Below are 19,718 nucleotides of genomic sequence, written 5' to 3' on the forward strand. Positions count from 1 at the left end.
ATAATATTTTCCGGTGTTATCTGCTGGAAAGCTTTATACACAATTAATGGAGTGTCACAATGAGAGATGAGCAGAAACTTTATTTCCTTCATCAAAATACAGGAAAAACTGCAGCAAATGAGCTGTCTTTAGGAAATCAGCTGTTGCAAAGATAAAGCTGATGTTTCAGTATAAAATCACTCATCCACAAACTACTCCCAATAAAAGTGCTGTGGTGTCATTATGACCCATGAAACTTGGATGTGAAACCCAGAAAACGGATTTTAAAATAAATTTTAGTGAAGATGAGTCTTGAAAAACCTGTTGTAGTGGAAGGTGTCCCTGCCCGTGGCAGGGGGTTGGAACGAGATGGGGTTTGAAGACTCTTCCAACCCAAACTGGTCTATGATTCTGTGACTCAGAGATTAATAAGAAGGCCACGAGAGTGGGGTGGGTACTGCAGCCCAGGCAGCTGCTCTGAGCCATTCCCAACTCTGTCCCCGGAGCCTTCCCATCGCCTTGCAAGAAGGACAGACAAAGACACCAGGCAGTGAGAACATCAGGAAGGGCCGAGCCTGTTGTGGTTTCCTTCCAGCTCAGGGTGACAGGATGGGTTAGGAAGACAGGCCCTGGCAGTGCATCACAGCCACCTTCCAACCATTCCTCATCGCTCGCTCCTGAGGAGCCAGAAACAACAATTTCTGCAATCCCTTTGCAAAAACAGCTTTCTTCATATCACTTGATACTTCTTTAGCCTTATTTATTTGCAAATTGGTTACTTCTTATTTGTAGTACCCTTGAGCTGCACAGGCACACTTATTCCCACAGACATTGGACTGGGCTGTGCTGGAAAACTCCCTGGTGCAGGCTTTTCCAAAGCCATCCAAAGCCAGTTTGCCTCACAAGAGCTGTGGGAGGTAGAGAAACAGGATGTGTGCAGAGATCCTGTTATACCCTGGGGCTGGGGAATGCAGGTTTTCCACTGCAGTTTGATCCATTCAAGGTAGATACTTGTGTATTTGATGATTTTTTTTGTACGTGAAAATGTTGTGCAACAGGGATGTAAAGTCTCAGAAGTAAAAAGGTGTGTCAGCTACATACTTGCATTTGCAATTAATCCTGGTTCTGCCTCAAGGAATGCAGTGTTTTATTCCCTCAGGTGCTGGCATATCATTCAACTGCAATTATCCTGTCAGGAAAAGCGGAAGGCAGCTGTAATCTTGCACAACAAAGAATTTCTGCACTGAAGGATTTCTTGTATCATAGATTTTTATTTTTTTTAAAGATAACACAAAAAGGAAATGAAAAGTAAATTCTGTAGAAAAGGGTCTAATCAATTCTCATTTCACATCCATTCGGTATCTCAAATCAAACAATGACTGAGTATCTTCTCCGATTAAACTTTGAAAACAATGCCAGGAAGCCACAGAGGTGCTCTGGAGATGGCCCACAGCTCTTAATGCACTTTCCCATAAGTCTGGACACAACGAGTTTAATCCTGATTGGAATCCCCAGGGAAAATGTCAGTGTCTGTTCACTTCATCTTAAATCCCTCTCAAGTACTTGTCCTTATTGGAAAACAGCCGTATAATCAGTCATAATTCAGCGTGTTACAGGCTGTTCATGAGGAAGATTTTGGCAGAGAACTGTGAGGAAAGATTATGGAGCAATTTCTCTGAATTATGCACAGGTTAACCACATCCTTCAACATTAAAAATTGTCATTTCAGTTACAGATATCAAGGAGAAATCGAATACCATTGAACTTGGTAATAAAAATCCCACTGAGTTTAATAGACTTGATTTACTGGGTTTTCAGGAGAGGAAAAACTGAGCATATATCTACAATTTAAGGGGCTCATGAAAAGGAGGGGGAGGGACTTTTTATACAGGCATGGAGCGACAGGACGAGGAGGAATGGCTTCAAATTGATAGAGGGCAGGGTTAGATGGGATATTGGTAAGAAATTCTTCCCTATGAGGGTGGTGAGGCCCTGGCACAGAGGAGGGAGCTGTGGCTGCCTCTGGATCCCTGGAAGTGTTCCAGGCCAGGCTGGACAGGGCTTGGAGCAACCTGGGATAGTGGAAGGTGTCCCTGCCATGGAATGAGGTGAGCTTGAAGGTCCCTCCCAACACAAACCATCCTGTGATTCTGTGAGTTTAGCAGAGACTCTCTGAGTATCTCTACCAGTCCAGCCTAGGTCACCTTCCTGCACACCTGTAAATACACATGAGGAGCAGCCAGAGCAAAGAACTCCTCACCCACTTAGGCCTTCTGTCCACTAACAGACATCGCTTCAGTCTTTGATCAGCAGGATAAACAGATCCCTGCACTTGCAAGTGCCCCAACTCCCCTTCCACACTGGCAAAAACCCTTTCCTATTGCACTAATTAACTCACCTCCAGAATGCCTGCTTAGGCTCTTCCATTTAGTAGTGATCACATAAACAAATTAACATCATAAACTCCATTGCACATGCAAGCCAGTCTCAAGAGAAACAATCTCATTTAAAACCCAGTTTCAGAACACGGGTGCTGCCAGGCATCTCACCAGGACTCATTACAGAATCCATCCGTGGCCTCAATCCCTCCAACATTCATGGTCAGATGGCAACAGTTTTCATTTAATAGGCTAAATACTGAATACTCATCCTGTCCTCGTAATACCAGGGTTTGTTTTTGTCATGCTGGGTAGAGCTCCTGTTAATGGCTTTCCACACAATTCTGAGCATGATAACAGTGTGTGGACAGAAAAAGGGACCAAGAGTTCTATTAAAAAAAAATAAAATTATAATGCATTTCAGGATTTGGCTGCTCATCAACAAGGGATTTACCAAAACATTCTGCATTAGCCTAGCTGTAGCAGTGGTGGCTCCAAAAATGTCACCTTTAGTCCTTAGCTCTTAGAATCCTAGAATGGCTTGGGTTAGAAGGAACCTTAAAATTGTCCATAGGCAGGGACACAGTCCACTAGACCAGGTTGCTCCAAGTCCCATCCAGCCTGGCCTGGAACACTTCCAGGGATTAACATCTTTATTGCTTCTGCCCAAAAGGAGGCAAGATACACACAACTTCAGCTTTGTATCAGAAAAAAAATAAGCTGTGGAGGGTTCTGACTTTGGTCTTCCTGTTCTCCCACAAACATCCCTTGTGGCTCTGAGTATGGCACCTTCAGGCCCAATGTGTATTTACACACTTAAATCACACTAAATAGGATTTCAAAAGCCTCCATCCACATCTAAATTCCTTCACAAATCTTGCTTTTGATCTCTCCAGCTACATCCGTATTATCAAATCAGCTCAAAGCTGTACCAGTGCTAGAAATCCACCCCACTGGTTGTTCTTGATATTTAAAGTCCAACTCCGCTCTGGCTGCAGCTCCCACCAGTAACCTCAGGCACAGGGAGCTGGGTGGAGTGGCTGACTCACACTCCACATCCACAGCCCGTGTGCATGAGGGCACAGAGCCAGTACCTCCAAGGTTTTAGGACTAAACCACAGGAATGAGGCAGAAGCAGTAAATGTGCAGAAGTTCTCTGTAGATGAGGACAGCTTTGTTCACCTCCCAGACAGGGAACTGGCTTGTATTAAACTGTACTTACATACCTTGGAATGGGGCCATCCAAGGAAAGAAGGGCTCTTGAGTGGATGCTTTTATTTTTCTATTCTCCCAGTAATACAGCTATACAATTTGTTTTGTACTCCTGAACCAAACAATTGCACATTCACAGTTGGAGGTGGGGTACAAATATTGTCTCTGGCTGATCCCTTGATCCTGTCGTCCTTGCTGAATTAATCACACTCGCAGATCAATCCAGGATTTATTGCTGGAAGAGCAGATGGCCAGGCAGACTGCAGTTGTGAGCAAGGCGGGCACATTCCCCTTCCAATTATCCAGCAGCGTTTTCCAACAGTGGATATTTACAATTAGATATTATTTCAAAGAAATGTTAGATCTCTCTTGTTACTTCTTCAGCTCCATAGGGACGATGACCCCTGATTTTTGCTCTGCTTCCATCCTCTAAGGCTCAGTGAAAGTATAGGATGGCTGGTGCACCTGTCCCTTTCAACGGAATGTTTTCTGCCCCATTTTCTTCTGTTGTCTTCCCTTTTTCCACAGAAATGAGGTGACAACACCAGCTGCTGTTTGGCAGAGGGATTTCAAGGGTGCATTATATTAATTGCTGAGCCAAGGGTGGGGAAGAGAAGCTGCATTCGTGGGGCTCATGGCATGGAACAGCAGGAATGGAGGTGACAGCATGTGCCTTTCAAACAGCCGGGACAGGACTTCCGTGTCACAGGAGTAAATTTGCCGTGAAAGACAGACATGCTGTTCTCCCAGTGTTTACATCTGTTCTGCATTCAGAGTCTCTCTGGATGATAATTGCTCCTGTCTCCCCTCTGTCCCCTGCTGAGGAGCTGTGAGAGCTGTCAGGGGAGTTTCAGCCCAGCTCCATCACGTTCTGTAGGAGACACCTCACGTTGCTCCAGAGGTGAACAGGGTTAACCCAGAGTGTGTTTGCAGTCCCTGAAGGAATGAAACTCGACAGGACAGTCCAGAGGAGACGATCCCCCCATGCTGTGACACAATGGCCACTCTGATTAATCACATCTATGCAAAGGCATCAAAATCATCCCCTTGGCTAGAGAGAAGACAGGGAGGTTAGACTGAGCACGGCGAGGCTGCACGGGATGCTGCACACACACACTGCCTCAGCCAGCCTGTAATCCACACAGGATCACAGCATCTCAGCAGCACCCAAAGGAACAGCAGACATGGCAAAAAGCCTACAGGACCTGGGAGGAGAACAGTGCCGAAGTTTACACTGATGTGAACTTAGAACCATGGAATCCCAGAATGGTTTGGGTTGGAAGGGACCTTAAAGATCATCTGGCTTCAATCCCCCTGCCCTAGGCAGGGACCCGCCTGCCATATTCTTCAGTTTTGTTCCAAGGGGTGAGGCCCACCTTAAATCCTCACCCCTGCCATACAGGAGCGCAGCTGATCAATCTCCAGCCACTCTTACACCCAGCGTACCTCATGTCCTTCCCACAGCCCCACCAGCCGTCCCTCTCAAGGCTGCTCAATGTCCTTTCTGCCCCTCAATGGCAGCGTGTCAGAATCTCACCTGCCTGTGCTTGGCTTCCCACCCTCACCTGCACCTAATCAGGACATTGCAGGAACTTTACCCGTGAGGAGCCTGGGAGAGCCAGCTTGTATTCCAGTCAATTCAACAACCCATGGAACAGTAGGCACAGGCATACTCCCACACTGTCACACACTGTCACACACTGACAGCAACTGCCCCAGCTTCCATGCCTGGAAGTGCCCAAGGCCAGGTTGGACACGTCTTGGAGCAGCCTGGGATAGCAGAAGGTGTCCCAGGGGTGGAACTGGGTAGTATTTAAGGTCCCTTCCGACCAAAACCATCCTATGATTACTTCCTCCAGCTCCTCAGAACAAACTACATTTCTCCTCTTCTCCATATCATTCCCAGACACCCTGCCAAGCCACAGGATCTCCTTAGCAAACTCCCAGCCCTGGGCAAGCTGCCTCCACACACCTAGAAGGGAAAGCACCACTGTGAGATGCTCGGGCTGCAGGTACACTGCAGGCTTGTCCTGCTGTGCAGGTTTCCCACTTTGATTCCTAGTCCCTCTCTGCTTTGACTTCAATCACCATTCAACTGACCTTTTCATCATAACTATTAGAAGCCAATGACCTTTCCTGAATGGAAGCAGCTGCCCTTCACTTCATATCCCTGATCTCCTGGCAATTCTCTTTATTCTGCTGCTGGTTTTACTGCCTGTGATGTGGCAGTACCAATAAACTACTGCCCACTGCCGAGCAAAGCACACTCAGTGACGAGCAGAGAATGCCACAGAACCCCACAGGTGACCTTCTCCCCCCACAGGAGAGCTATTTATTCTTTTAGTTTTTTCTCCTTTTCTGGAAAACCATTCTTCTCCCTTAGCAGCTTCTTCCCTGAGCTTTTGGCAATAGATTTTGCCTTTCAGTGACTGAGATGCCATTCAGGAGCCAGATGTGCTGAAGCAGCTGTGCATTTTCTCCTTCACAGAGTTCTCTCACCTGGGAGCAAAGGGGTTTATTTCTGTCATGTCTAATCTGTGGCCTATTAATGCTGTTCTTTGGTGTTCACAGAAGCAATCTACATCAGGGAATGAAGCCAAATTCCTTGGATTATACTTGGCAGTTTTTTCAACAATAGAGGAATCAAGGTCTCCAAAGATCACGACAGGATGAAACAGCAAGGATGCAGAAAAAAAGGTCTTAAATCAAATTAATGCAGTGGTCTCTTGGGCAGGAAAGAGATAAGCCAATGATTGTGGAAAGGTAAAAAAAAACCCCAAGTTCTCCATCTCCTTCAAGCTTTGGGGTTTCCTTGACACCCACTCTGACACTGTTCAGGGAGCACCTGCACTCTGTATTGTACTCCACAGCTCCAGGCTCTGCCAGGAGCCTTGTGGGAGAGGTGGAACAGGGAAGTTTATGTGACATTGCAGGCTAAGCCCCACACTGCCGTGCACCTCATCTGGAGGCAGTGGGAGGTCTGTGACACAAAGGTGCAAAGCAGCAGAGCACAGCAGTTCCCTGCAGTATTCCAACAGCTCCTCTCCTCCCCATCACAGCAGATGGAAACAGGAATTATTTTAGGTACAACAGCAAATGAGGGAGCAGTTGAGACTGGACTGTGACAAGTCCAACACAAACTCCAGGAAGCTGAGAAAAGGAGGAAGGTCACACCAAGCATCACCAGATTTTCCCTGTCACACAGGGACCACTTTGCAATTAAAACAGGGCAACACAACCTCTTAATGAAACATTTTATTTAAACCAATACAAGCACCATGCTTAGCAAAAAAAGATTTGGTTTAAAGTAAACATGCAATGTGAAGTAGCAGAGACTAAACAGCATATGGAAGTTGTACTGGTTACTGGTATTTTCATGGAACTGCCAAATTCTCAAATCTGGCCATGAACCTCTCACACCTTTTAAGTCTGGACCACAGAACAAACACAAGAGTTTCACTGAGCCCCTTCTCATGTCCCACCACGGCTCCACTTCACAGTCACTACATGTATGTATAAAAAAAATGTTCTTGATGTTTATTTTTGGAATGCGCTGAAGTAAGGAATTGAATTCTCTTGCTTCTGCCTGTTTGAGTCAGACCCCTGTCATCAGTTTAACATAGTTTCTGGACCAGCTATCTTACAGTTAAAGATACAAAAGTGGAATCCTGGTACAAATGCAAAGATGCTCCTTTGGAGAAGTGAAAAAGGTGTCAACACCTGCATCATTATTGCCTCCTTTAATAGAACAGAACAGTATTCATGATACTAGAAATACACTTAAACCATCAAATACCAGCATTTACATTTTTTGTTAAAAATATTCAAAACACTACAAGTCTATTTCATGGGCTGACATGCAAATTCATACTTTAATTCAGCTTACCATCAGTGAATAGGATTACAAGAGCTGTATCCCAGCCATCTATTCAATATTTAAAGCAAACCTGATTAATTGTGGCAGAAGTCTCCCTTGGAGAGACCTTTAACTCCAGACCAAGGATTTTATGGCCAACTTACTAACTCCTGAAAAATAGGAGCTCCCAATGGAAAATGCTGACTCTCAGACCTTTAGCTACAAAGGCTCCCCTAGGCTAATTTATGTTGTCATTTAGATGTCTCTTTAGAGGTCTGAAAATTCAAGAGAAATGTGTGATTACAGATGGGCAACTCACCAGCAAAGCCCAGCAGGAACATACTGGCCTGAACATGGACTCATCTGCCTCCCACTGAGCCTAAGGGGGCAGCAGCACAGAACACACAGTTCTGCAGATAAGGTGGGGAAAGGATGTTATGAAAACAAGGATTATTTGTGCAGGAAAGACCTGGACATAATGATGTCTTTGTTTAATCAAGTGTTAGCACTACCTGCATCTCAAGAGCCCAGGACAATTAGCAGCAGCCAGTTGTGTCAAAACACTGCATTAAGACCAAAGAGAACACAAACAAGGCTGGAACAGCAAACACCCTCTGCACACTCATCCTCCCAGAGCCTGCAGCTGCTTCCACAGCTCAGCCAGGGAGGGAGGAACAGCTGCCAGGCAGGGCTGGCTGCAGAGTAATACTGGTGGGCTGAGCAGCATCAACAGCACCTTTCAGGAGAAACTGGGCTTTACCACTCTCAGGAGGATCTGTTTGCTCCCTGCAAGGCTGGAGGGGCAGCACCCAAGGCAGAAAGTGCTTAAGTGAGGCACAAGAACATGTGAAGTGGAAGAACTCAGCTGAAGATTCAGCTGTAAGGAGTAATGTTTTCTTGGCAAAAGGGGGAGCAATCCAGAGATGAAAGGTCAAATTTCATCATTTCATGCAGCAGCTCCTCCCTTCCCTCCTGATACAGGCCCCTTGTACAGTTATTTTTGTGCAGACCTGTGCAGGCAGCAGTTGGCTGCTGGCAGCCCACCAGTGTACAAAGTACAACAGACATGATTAATCCAGTTTTTCCCCACTGCAAATCGAGCTGAACATTCCAAGCAGCAGCTTCCCTCTCGCCCACACTGTACTTTGACATGCCTCACCTTTAGTACAAGCCCAAAAAAACTCAAAAGAGATTCTTGCTGTTTCCAGACTGATGCTTGGAATGACACTATCCTTTAAGCCAAACTCTTATTTATACAATGTTTGTCACAAAAGACATGGTTTTTATTGATCTGCAGTACAGAATGATCAAGTAACAGTTTCATAATCAACATTTTTTCATCCAGGGAAATGAAATTGTTTTTCCAGTTCAGTATGTTAACACAGAAATTTAATTACAAGCACTTCTTTCCCGCACCAGAAGATCAATTTAATTGGATCATTCCAACACCTATTTGGAAAAGCTCCTCTCAAGTCAGATTTATATATAAATAAGTGAGCAATAACATCAAACTAGGAAGAGATTTACCAACACTGAAGACCTTTGCAGATGAATTCCTTGTGATCTTGCAGGAATTAGTGTTTTAACACTAACACAACCTATGTTGACAAATGAAAAATAACCCCACTTTCAGCAAAGGGTTCACAGCATGAAATACTGGCCTCCAAATTTAACACTGCATTCCTTCCCAGCAAGCAGATTGGTTGGGGCAGCTGCATTTTAAGGTATGTTATCAACAGGAAGCTGCTCTTATGCAGACACTTGTTCAGTAGCACAACAAACACTCACAAGCAAGATAAGGGAGAGCGTGTCCCATGAGTGCTCCTCCTGCCACAGCACGTGCTGAACGTGTCCCACATCAGACAACTACTCTATTCAATATAAAACAGACCTGTAAAAAGACTGGTCATTTATAAAAGTTAAATACTATTTTCACATTAGATTTGCTGTTTCAAAGAGATGAACCGTTAAGTAGATGAAAATCAAATATCACTTATGCAAAAGCTTCATCTGGAATGTAATTTTGACCAAAAAGCCATTAAGAAAGTTAGAGGTTGTAATTAAAGTACTCAAAAGCTACGTGTGGCCAACTTTTATAACAAAAGAGATATAAATCGTTCATTATCATGAAAAGATTTAACCTCCTGACTCCTACAAATGGAGCAGATGATTGGAATTTCAAAGAAAACGAGGTTGGCTTTTTGTTTTAACAGATGTCAACTGCAGCACGAGGCACTAGGAGCAAATATTACTTGGATTCTTTAACAAAGTTTTTACCAAATTTGTAAGAAGTGGCAGTGTAAAATTCTCAAGTCCTTTTAAAGCTAACAAATGAAAGGCACACAGTATCACCAGGTGTTCAGATAACAGGAAATGAGCAGAGGTAAACTTCTCAACAGTGTCAGAACAGAGATGCAAGAAGAAATCTGGTACAAGAGGAACCAGAGTTGTAGTTCAGCCCTTAGTTATCAGCTAGTTCCTGTGAGACTGTATTAGCATGAGAACTGACTGGACAGTCAAAGCTTTGCCCTGAAATTTAGAAAGATTGACTCAGGCAACTGAGGAATTACTGGAATGACAAAAATTAGTTCCAAGAATTTGAAACAGTTCACATGGACTCGATGTAAAGATAAATGGATGGATTTGCAGTACAAGGATTTTGACTTTTTAATACCAAACAAATGCTTCCAGGGAGCTTCCAACAAATGCTTCAGAACTGAGAAGACATTAAGTCAAAAAATCTGGTAACTGACAGTACATAAATTCTGCACATAAATGGCTAATGTGTGTCATAAGGATGCATTTGTAGCTCAGAAAAAGTTAGCGTCAGCTTCCAAATGATGTTTGTACACGGTTATAAATCCAGAACTGAACTATTTTAGTTACAGAAATATTAGTCACAGGAGTGCAAAAGGAGTCCCTGCAGAGGAGTATTCCCTTTTAGCAGGTACAAATAAGGAAACACCTGCAAAGATTTGTTACTTCAAGGAGACAGACCTGCTATTCTTTGCACAAACTCTGCACAAGAGAGATACTGCAGGAGACAGCTGTGAATACAGTGCATTGCTTGGATGTAAGTATTCATGTCTGGTTCCAGTATCACCAGGATGGTACATAAATACTGAGAACAGAGGTTTTCCTTAGTGGAAAAAGCCCAGCTTCTCACGCAGCCATTCTTCAGTTAGGTCTTCTGTATTTCTGATTTCGAATACCTAAACAAAATGGCATTGCATCAATTCCTGAGGGATGGGACTGGAAAGGGACAAGCACAAAATGCAAGCAGCACCTTTCCCCACACATTGTCTGAGCTGCAATAAACCACTCACCAACCTACAATTTTCAGGTGCTTTCTTTTCCTCTGAAAGATCAGAGGAAAATACACAAGACGAAGTGGCAAAAAACATCACTAACGTGAACAAGAATCTTGTAATTGCTATTTCTAGGCTTTACTCTTATCCCTTAAGAATAAGACAAAAGCACATGTACTACATTTTAAAATAACCCTGAAGTGGCCCCATCTCACATGCATTATCTCAGCAAGATGGTATTTGGAAGAATACAAATAATTTAGTATCTGGGTTGATTTAAGCCCGAAGTTCAGCAATTTTACTCAGTCCAACACAGTTATTTTTTTTCTTTAAACTGAAATAAATTCATAGTAGCCAGTAGCATATTGTTTTACCTGTAAATATCTCAAAATAGAAAACTTGGGAAAAAACCCCACCAAAATCCTAAAAGCATAAAATGGTTTGGGTTGCAAGGGACCTTAAAGAACATCCAGTTCCAGCCCCATGCCAAGGGCAGGGACACCTTCCACTAGCCCAGGCTGCTCCAAGCCCCATCCAGCCTGGCCTGGAACACTTCCAGAGATGGGGCAGCCACAGCATCTCTGGGCAAAACCCCCAAAACAATCTTAAAACTACTAACCCAAAGCTTTGTGAAGTCTTTAATGAAGCCTTGCAGCAGAAAACAAAGTCCAAAACACCAATATACTCTTTACATTCCATGTGGGCAAGTAACTGGTTAGGGTTTAGGTTTTGTTTTTAATAGCCTGAAGAGAAACTACATTAATTATGCATTGATTACTGGAGTCCATGAGATACCCAAAGACAAAAGTCAGGTAATTTTACAAATTCACAGGCCTTCAAAATGGAGAAACCCCAAAAATTAGTGTTACAAGAACAGAACAGCTTAACAGGAGCCAAGCTAATATGCAAGTCACTGGAGACTGATGAGAGAACTCAGCTGAATCATGAGGAAAAAAAATCACACCAGGAGGAAGTCACAGCAGGAGTTAAAATGAAACACAGCTCAGCAAGTGGCAAGAATAAAGTACATTTGAAGAGCAAGCAGGCAATCCCAACTGGAGACAGTCTGTGTTCTCTGCCTTCAGGAGGAAGATGAATGATCATGAACGTCTATACCCAGTCCTGGACTTGCATTCAAAAGCCATTCAGGCGGAATTTCTCCCATTTCAGAAATGATAGGAACTCCAACTGAGCTACTTCCCTTCCCAGGCTTTCACCTTCTTCTCACCAACCCTGTCTTCTTGCTTACTGAAAACTGTCTTCCTTCTTTCTATCACAGTTATCAGGCCTCCAAGATGCAGTCTCAACAGAGCTAAAAAAAGTTTTCTTGGGGCTGTGCTGATTGTTTCCACCATGTTCTGCTGCCTTCCTATTGACTCCTGTCACCCTGAGGTCTAATTTAAAACAGAGGTGTTTTTTCTTCCAAGGTACAGCTGGAAGAGGCAGAAGTTGGACAGAGCTTGGAGCAACCTGGTCTAGTGGGAGGTGTCTGAACAAATGAACATTAAGGTCCCTTCCATCTCAAGCCATTCTAAGATTCATAGTTCTCTTACTGGCCCAACAGACATTTTTACTGGGATGTTAAAGGACTCAGCATGATAAGGAAGACCTAAAGGGAACAGTGATGTGGGAAGAGCTGAAGTCATTTCACATGGTATGAAAAACCTGAAGCAGCTACTGACTCTATTAAGTTTTACTGCTTAAGGCAAAAAGGAGTGTAGGTGCCAATTAGGCAAAGATTTCAAAGATCTCCAAAATGAAAAACAGGTGACATTTCTCTTCTAAAATATACACACAGTTAGACTTAGTGAATGCAGTGATTTCTTCTGGTGTCAGTACTGGAAGAACCAACACAGAAGAAATTGTTCATCCCTTGGCACATGTTACTTACTCTGCAGGCTGTTCTGCAAGCATCCAGCCCCAGGAACCAGCTAAACTGATCTGTTCCACACCACACTGAGGCTTCAGTCTATTCTTCCCATCAGTAAATTCCTCCCCCACAGCAAAGATGTCCACCCTACTGAGGGATATTTTTGTTTTAGAGAACACTGTTCCTCCTGGTGTTTTAGGGTACAGAAATCTCTACACATACTCCTCCTTCAGTCTTCCTAAACCAGACTCTGTTCACTGTAATCACAAACTCTCACAAAACCCTTCTTGCCACTGGTTCAAGCAAGACACAAAACAACAACCTGCAGTGAAGGGGGAGAGAGTTATTTCAAAAGCCAGTTATACCTTAGTGAGTTCAGCTGTCTGCACAAGCTTATTCTTGCTTCCAGCATACATCATCTGCTGCTCAGGCTTACATCCTGAAGTTATGGGAAAAAAAAGTTTGTTTAGTCACTTTGACTGCAACAATTCAAAAATAACTTGGGTTTTTTTTTTAAGAATTCAAACTGAAAGCTAAAGATATTCACAGGAAGAGTTTCAGGTAACTGCAGAAGAATATGCTCAGTAGCTGCTAAACTCTTTTACGTACCTAGTTACTCTAGCACTGAGACATAAAGGGTAAAACAATGCAATCAGTTTATCTTCTTCCAGGGGATAACAAGGATAATCCAGTAACACCAGCAAGATACACCACTACCATTCAGAACACAGAGGGAAGCCCAGAGCAATTCAGCTCTGTGAGCCCAAACCAAGACCCAGGTTATTTGGCTTCTATTAAAATGACACAGTGCCCTGCCCAGGTAAGTTGATGTTGAGGGTTGCTGTGACACAAGCAGAGGATGTTCTATACTGCTCTCTACAAACCTGGGATGATCCAGGATTACAGTCTGTTGCTCCTGGAACAGTCTGTTCCCCCAGCACTTTCACATGCTCAGATCTGGGTTAGGGAGCCCTCTTTTCCTCCTTCTCCCCCACAGCTGTGACAGCCCTTTAGACTGTCCCCTCACAGCATCCCCTACTGCTGCCCATTACATCCAGGCTCCCAGAAAACTCCTCTCAAATCCCGTCCTAACCCTCTTAAAGTCCTGCTCCTTTTCACAAGTAGAATGAAAGGAATAGGAGTCTGAGATCCTCAGAAAGAAATGGGTTCCTATGTCCTTCTGAGACGAGAGGAATTTTTTCCCCCCCAGTCACTTATGTCTGAATAGCAAGAGACAGGTGAGCAGAATCACTCAGAAACACAGGCAGTGTCTTCCAGCCCTCTCTCCACTCACTTCCTGAGCCTTACAGGGTCATGTTTTGAGGATTCCCCAAGATCTGAGGAGAAACAGGTTAAATTAGGTTAAACCTCCATGAGTAGATGCAGAGTGCTCCAGGCCCTGCCCTTCAGAAGAGGGTTGCTGAGCACACTGAGAACAGGCACATTTAGGCAGACACACCTTTTGGCCAGCTAAGCAGGAAACCAACACTCCAGCTCAGCCTTCAGAATTGGAAAAGAGAGAATCTCTTCTATCCTACATCTGAAGTGCCCTAAATGTGAACCTCAAAGGCAGGAAAACCTCCTTGAGAGCACTCAGTTTTATCTTCCCTAGAAATTATTATTCCTAAATTTACAACACACAGTAGATACAGAGTTCACTCACCAACTGGACTGGAGAAGATAAAGCACAATGGATAGGAAACTCTTCCATCTTCATGCTGGTACTTGTAACTATACACAATAAATGTTTTTTCTGAGGTTAAAGAAACTAAGAAATCAGTTATTTTAGTAGGATATAACCCTCAGTTATCAAACCTTGATGCAGGCAGAAGTCAGCGTTGCATTTTAGATGATGTTTTAATTTGGCAATAATAACATCGCTGGTTTGTTTTCACTTCCACATCTGACTTTCAGAACTGGCCCCGCCTCAATGTGAGGGCTATCTCTGTAGTACTGTTTCACATCAGAGCTAAAAATCATCCTCTCATCACAAATATTCCTCTTCCAACTTTGTAAAAAGATTTCCCACACCCACCAGTGTGGTTTTGGCTTAATGAAAGCCAAATTCTTTCTTTGCTGACCAAGAGTTTCGTTGTTTCAGGTGTTCTGCTCAATGTGAACTGCAGTTTTAGCCAGGACTTCTGTTTTACAGCCTCCCACTGCTCTGTAGGCATGAGAGGCAAGATTCAGAACAGCACAGGGAATGGTGCCAGCCAGCTCTTGAGGCTAATAGGGCAGGTATTTTCTTCACATGTAACTTAAGTACCCTTTTTATTCCAGTAGTTATTTACTTGACCCTCTTTTGTTCCTTTTTTTTTCAAAACAGGGAATCCTCCCTGGATCACATACCCACAGCAATCCCAGAATCAGTAACTGCAGCAAAACAACAGCCACATCCTGAGAAAGTAACAAAAGAGATCCAGAGTAACACAGGCAGATTCCTATATTTAGAAGTAGCCACTGACTGGTACATTTTACTCACTTCTTTACATTACCAGCAGCATGGCTTTGCTTTACTTCCCCAAACATTATATAGTCTAAAAGGAAATAAAATGTCAGGAAAGGCTTAAATGAGTCATTGTTTCAGCAAGTGGTACAACAGTTCAGTGCAGCCTGAGAACTGATCCCTGGGTTATTTCACAAATAAAGGATCAGCAAGATCACACTACAGCAATCATTGGCCTAAAAAGGTGAAGTCCAACATTTTGAACAGCTTCCAGGAGTGAGTAAGACCAAATGGCAGCAGCACAGGAAGGATATCGAGGTTGTCTCTCAGGCAGCTCATCCTTCAGCTCATCAGGAGAAATACCCTGGTGACATTAAACACAAGCAGTATTTGAGCAAGTACCTCACTGGAAGGTTAAAGCAGGGTAATGGACAGTGAAACACCTGCAGGGCAGATGCTGATCTACAGGTGAACTGATAAGGACCTCCCAAATTACTACAGCAGTTTAGGAAGATTTGTGTGCCAACAAACTCCTATGACTAAACACAGAATTAATGTTAGCATGAATAATCACCCCTATTTTAGGCATAATAAGTTGAGCAAACATTTTTAGCTTTAGCTGGCTATGCTGGCAGTCACCATGCTTTGCCAACCCTAGTGCTAAACAGAAATAAGTAAGCACACACCATAAAGTAAGTTAAAATCAGCTACATAAATCAAAAGTTTGAAAAATTCAGTCGTTCCTCATTCAGGAAAAAAAAAAATCCCCATAACATTTGAGTGTTACATTAACATCTACATTCTAGGGAACAAGAGCTAGGGTTAATGCTCAAATCCCTGGGAAGGATTTAATTTTGCCCTATGGACCGTTAAGAAACACCACACACTGGGCTGACCTTATTATGCCACCCATCAAATTTAGAGTCTGCAGGGGATTAGCAATCCTGCTTCTAATTGGTGGCAGACCAGTTCAGAGACAAATGTGCAGATCTACGTGGAAGCACAGCAGAAATCTCTTCAAAAAGCCAGCAGGTGCCAAAGATGCTTTTTACATCGTTAAAACAGCTTTAAAATAACTTTTTTTTTTTTTTTGGTGCAATTTATTAGTCAACTCAATCGCTTCTGCATAGTTTCACTATTAATGGTGCTGTGCTTTACATGCAGAGTGACCATGCATTTAAATAAGCTCATGACCCAAATTAGATTAAGAGTTTGATAACAATTTGAAACTAAGGCAGTACCTTAGAGACAACAATACATTGCAGGCTGAAGATACTCTTATTTACAATTCATTTAACAAACCTCATGCTCCTCATCCAGCACCACCAACTGCTTATCCTTGTCGATTTTCACTATAAATCAAAATAAAACACAGATCAATGTTTTTTTCAATCGATTTATACAATGGATGCATGAAGCTTTTTAGCACTCAACAGTTATAGTCCTTGTGATTCTATTTTTCTTCTTCAGTGTATCCCTTGATTTCCCAAAATCATTTTACAAACGGTGATAGACTCTGAGCCGTAATTAAATATAAATATTCTGCTAAGAGCAGATGGAGACTTGAATCCTAAGAACAGCACTGTTTTATTGTTAAAATTACAGGCAGAATTGAAAGTGCTGCAGCTCAGAGAACAAACACGCCTCTGGCTCATGTTTACCTGATACAGCAGCAATCTTAGGGAAGAAAAGAGGAGAGAGGATTTTCTGACAATTTTTGTCAGGCACATTTGGAACTTACTTATAATGGCAGCATTGTTGGTCTCTTTGCGAAATCGGAATTTTCTCAGTTTCTCCACCAGGTCTTCGGCAACATCACAAACCACCAGAGATTCACTCTGCAGAAAGGAAATGGCAGAAGGGAGAGAGAGATAAATCCTTCCACAAAGTGAAACAAACAAAAAAATCCCTGTATCACCCACATCTGTGCATAAATACTGAAGAGGGCCTGCATGCAGCTCGTCCAAAGCTTCAGATCACATAAACCAGAAAAATGTGCGTGAAAGCAAATGGGTTTAAAAAAAAAAACACATTAACAGAACATTTATCCATTTTAATTTCCCTCTTCAAAGCCACACAGTTAACTAGGAGTATTTATTAACTGCTCCTGAAGTGGGATTATTCTCAGAGCTCTTAGAAGTAAACTTTACACTTCAGCAGTAGATTTTACTCTTTTACACTTAAAAAGTAAATTTTACACTTCATTTTCCAAGTCCTGAAATAAGGGAGTGCCTTCGAGCAATAGCAAATGGGATCAAGTAATTTAAGCATTTTAACATAGTAAGGGCTACTATTAGTATTTAAGAACATTGTCCTTGTTTATTTTTACCCACAAAAATATTGATATTCACACACACAGAAAGAGTTTCAGACATTTTAACCCAAAAACATGCAGCCATTTCCCCCTGTGCACACCAAGCTCTCAGAGATGCTCAAGTAACATATTAGTCACCACATCGAAGATGAGGAAGGAAATTATTGTTTCACAAGCAGCCATGCAGGTTATCTTCCCTTACACAAGCAATTTCTGAACTGCACCAAGCCAACCACTGCCATTTCCTGAGCAACATTTTATACACACAACCTCCATCACCAAGGGGTTCATGCCAGCTTGATAAAGAAGTTACTTAAAATCTGCAGCTTCAAATGTATTTGTGAACTCCCAAGGCATCAAGAACTTTGTACCAAAGTAACTGTATTTCAAGGTTTCCTTAAAAAAATTCCTCAGATAAAAAAATTGTGCAAGATTAGAGCTCTTGCACTGAGACAAATCACTGCTTTTAAACCAGAATGTCCCTATTTAAGCTCCCAGTTCTGTCTCCTCGTGTTCAACACTGTGAGATTCCCCCAAAAAGCAGACGGGTGGCTCTGCTTCCCCACTTCCAATACCTCACGTTTGTTGTTGCTCCTGAAAAGATTTCCACCTTGATCAAATTCTGGCACAAAGTTTCATCCCCGTGCTTCCCCTGTATAGCTGCAGAGGAAATCAGGCTCTGCTGTGACAGCACAGCTCAGGCACTGCCTGTACAGTGTCCCTGATTTTAGTTGTTTCCCCTCTGACCCAAACAGGTTGAACTCGATGATCTCAGAGGTCTTTTCCAACCTAACTCATTCTGGATTCTGTGAAATATCCCTAGTATCCACTCTCACTCACTGAGGGGAAAAAAAAAACCTAAAAATACTTTAAAACACAACAGAATTCAGGGCTGCATTTCATAGTTGAGGTTGTATTTCATATAAAATGTCACTTATACCCACTCTCACTAACCCAGGAGGTCTCGATTAAAAAACCCAAGAGGACTCAGGGCTGCATTTCAAAACTGAGGTTATATTTTATATAAAATGCTCTTTTGTGAAGGAAGCTTTTCTCCAATCCTCCGGGCTCACCAGTGTCTCCCAGTAGACAAGCCATGCTCCTGCTCACACCTGTGCAGCCACACGAACACATCCCTGAGGGGATCTGAAGGCAAACACTAGGTAACATCAGATTCAGACTGTTTATGGGGGCTAAGGCGTCTCACTAACGCTTGGCTTAACAAAAACTGAAGAAAGCCGAGGCAGGATTGCTGCACAGACAGGGGCACACCTGCCAGCACCACCGAGGGGGTGCTGCTGCTCCCTGGACCCTCCTGTGCAGATCCCCCCGGGACACCCACTCCCCTCACCCTCAGACTGACAAGTCAACGTGAATTTCCCGAAGTGCTCCCCTCACCCTCAGACTGACAAGTCAACATGAATTTCCCGAAGTGCTCCCCTCACCCTCAGACTGACAAGTCAACATGAATTTCCCGAAGTGCTCCCCTCACCCTCAGACTGACAAGTCAACGTGAATTTCCCGAAGTGCTCCCCTCACCCTCAGACTGACAAGTCAACATGAATTTCCCGAAGTGCTCCCCTCACCCTCAGACTGACAAGTCAACATGAATTTCCCGAAGTGCCTCAAGCACGACTCGCACGAGAGAGGCACACAGCAGAACAGCCCAAGATTTGATCAAATTCCACAGGAGACGCACCTTTCCAAACCTTTACTAAAAGCAGCATGCATGTCTCCTCCTTTTCCACAACCATTACTTTACCCATTAACCAATATTAATGCAAAGTAGCCCACAGCATTCATCCACCACTCCTTGTTTCTCTTGGTCTGTTCCAAGCAGCAATCACAGCTCAAGTTCAAATCCACCACTCGGGTGAATGAGTTCAACGAGCAGCCGTCAGACGTTCTTCAGCGAATTAGCTCGAAACACGCCAAGACGACCAACAACCAGGTGCGATCAAGCCACCAGTCCTTTCACAGACACATAAACAGCTCCTCAGAGGCCAGATCACGCGTTTTCCTGTTCTCTATTCTACCATTTCCCTACTGAATCTTTCTGGATCCGCTAACTATGCATCATCTCAGCTGGGGCGAGCCCCGCTCCCGGCCGGACCCCTCTCCCGGCCGGACCCCCCTCCCTCACGATCCCCCCCGGTTCTCCCCTGAGGGAGCGGGGCGCGCGCTCCCCCCCTCACCATCGTGGCGCGCGCACCAACCGCCGCCGCTCTCGCGCGCCGCCGCCGCCGCCTCCTCCTCCTCACCGGGTTGAGCCCCTCCCTCACCGCGCCTGCGTGGCGCAAGCCCCGCCCCCTCCCCCGCCCTCCGACCAACCAACAGCGCTGCCCCGGGGCGGGC

At 43.9% G+C, this 19,718-nt stretch overlaps 1 protein-coding gene across 2 annotated transcripts; it reads right to left on the reverse strand.

The window, feature by feature from the left end:
• Nucleotides 1–724: 724 nt before the first annotated feature.
• On the reverse strand, nucleotides 725–19,708 carry GMFB (glia maturation factor beta). Of its 2 annotated transcripts, none has more exons than XM_068194939.1 (7): nucleotides 19,559–19,708; nucleotides 16,791–16,887; nucleotides 16,352–16,401; nucleotides 15,362–15,413; nucleotides 14,267–14,347; nucleotides 12,969–13,042; nucleotides 725–1,168 (listed from the first exon to the last, which is right to left on the reverse strand). In XM_068194939.1, the coding sequence occupies exons 1-7, from the start codon at nucleotides 19,559–19,561 to the stop codon at nucleotides 1,154–1,156; spliced, it is 372 nt and encodes a 123-aa protein (XP_068051040.1). In that variant the 5' UTR covers nucleotides 19,562–19,708; the 3' UTR covers nucleotides 725–1,153. The 2 variants fall into 2 exon arrangements, with proteins under 2 accessions (XP_068051040.1, XP_068051039.1); XM_068194938.1 differs by lacking the exon at nucleotides 725–1,168 and adding an exon at nucleotides 6,812–10,637 and having other exon boundaries at nucleotides 19,559–19,707.
• Between the last annotated feature and the right edge of the window lie 10 nt (nucleotides 19,709–19,718).

This window comes from Anomalospiza imberbis, chromosome 6, assembly GCF_031753505.1.
Source record: "Anomalospiza imberbis isolate Cuckoo-Finch-1a 21T00152 chromosome 6, ASM3175350v1, whole genome shotgun sequence".
In the NCBI taxonomy this organism is placed as follows: Eukaryota; Metazoa; Chordata; class Aves; order Passeriformes; family Viduidae; genus Anomalospiza; species Anomalospiza imberbis.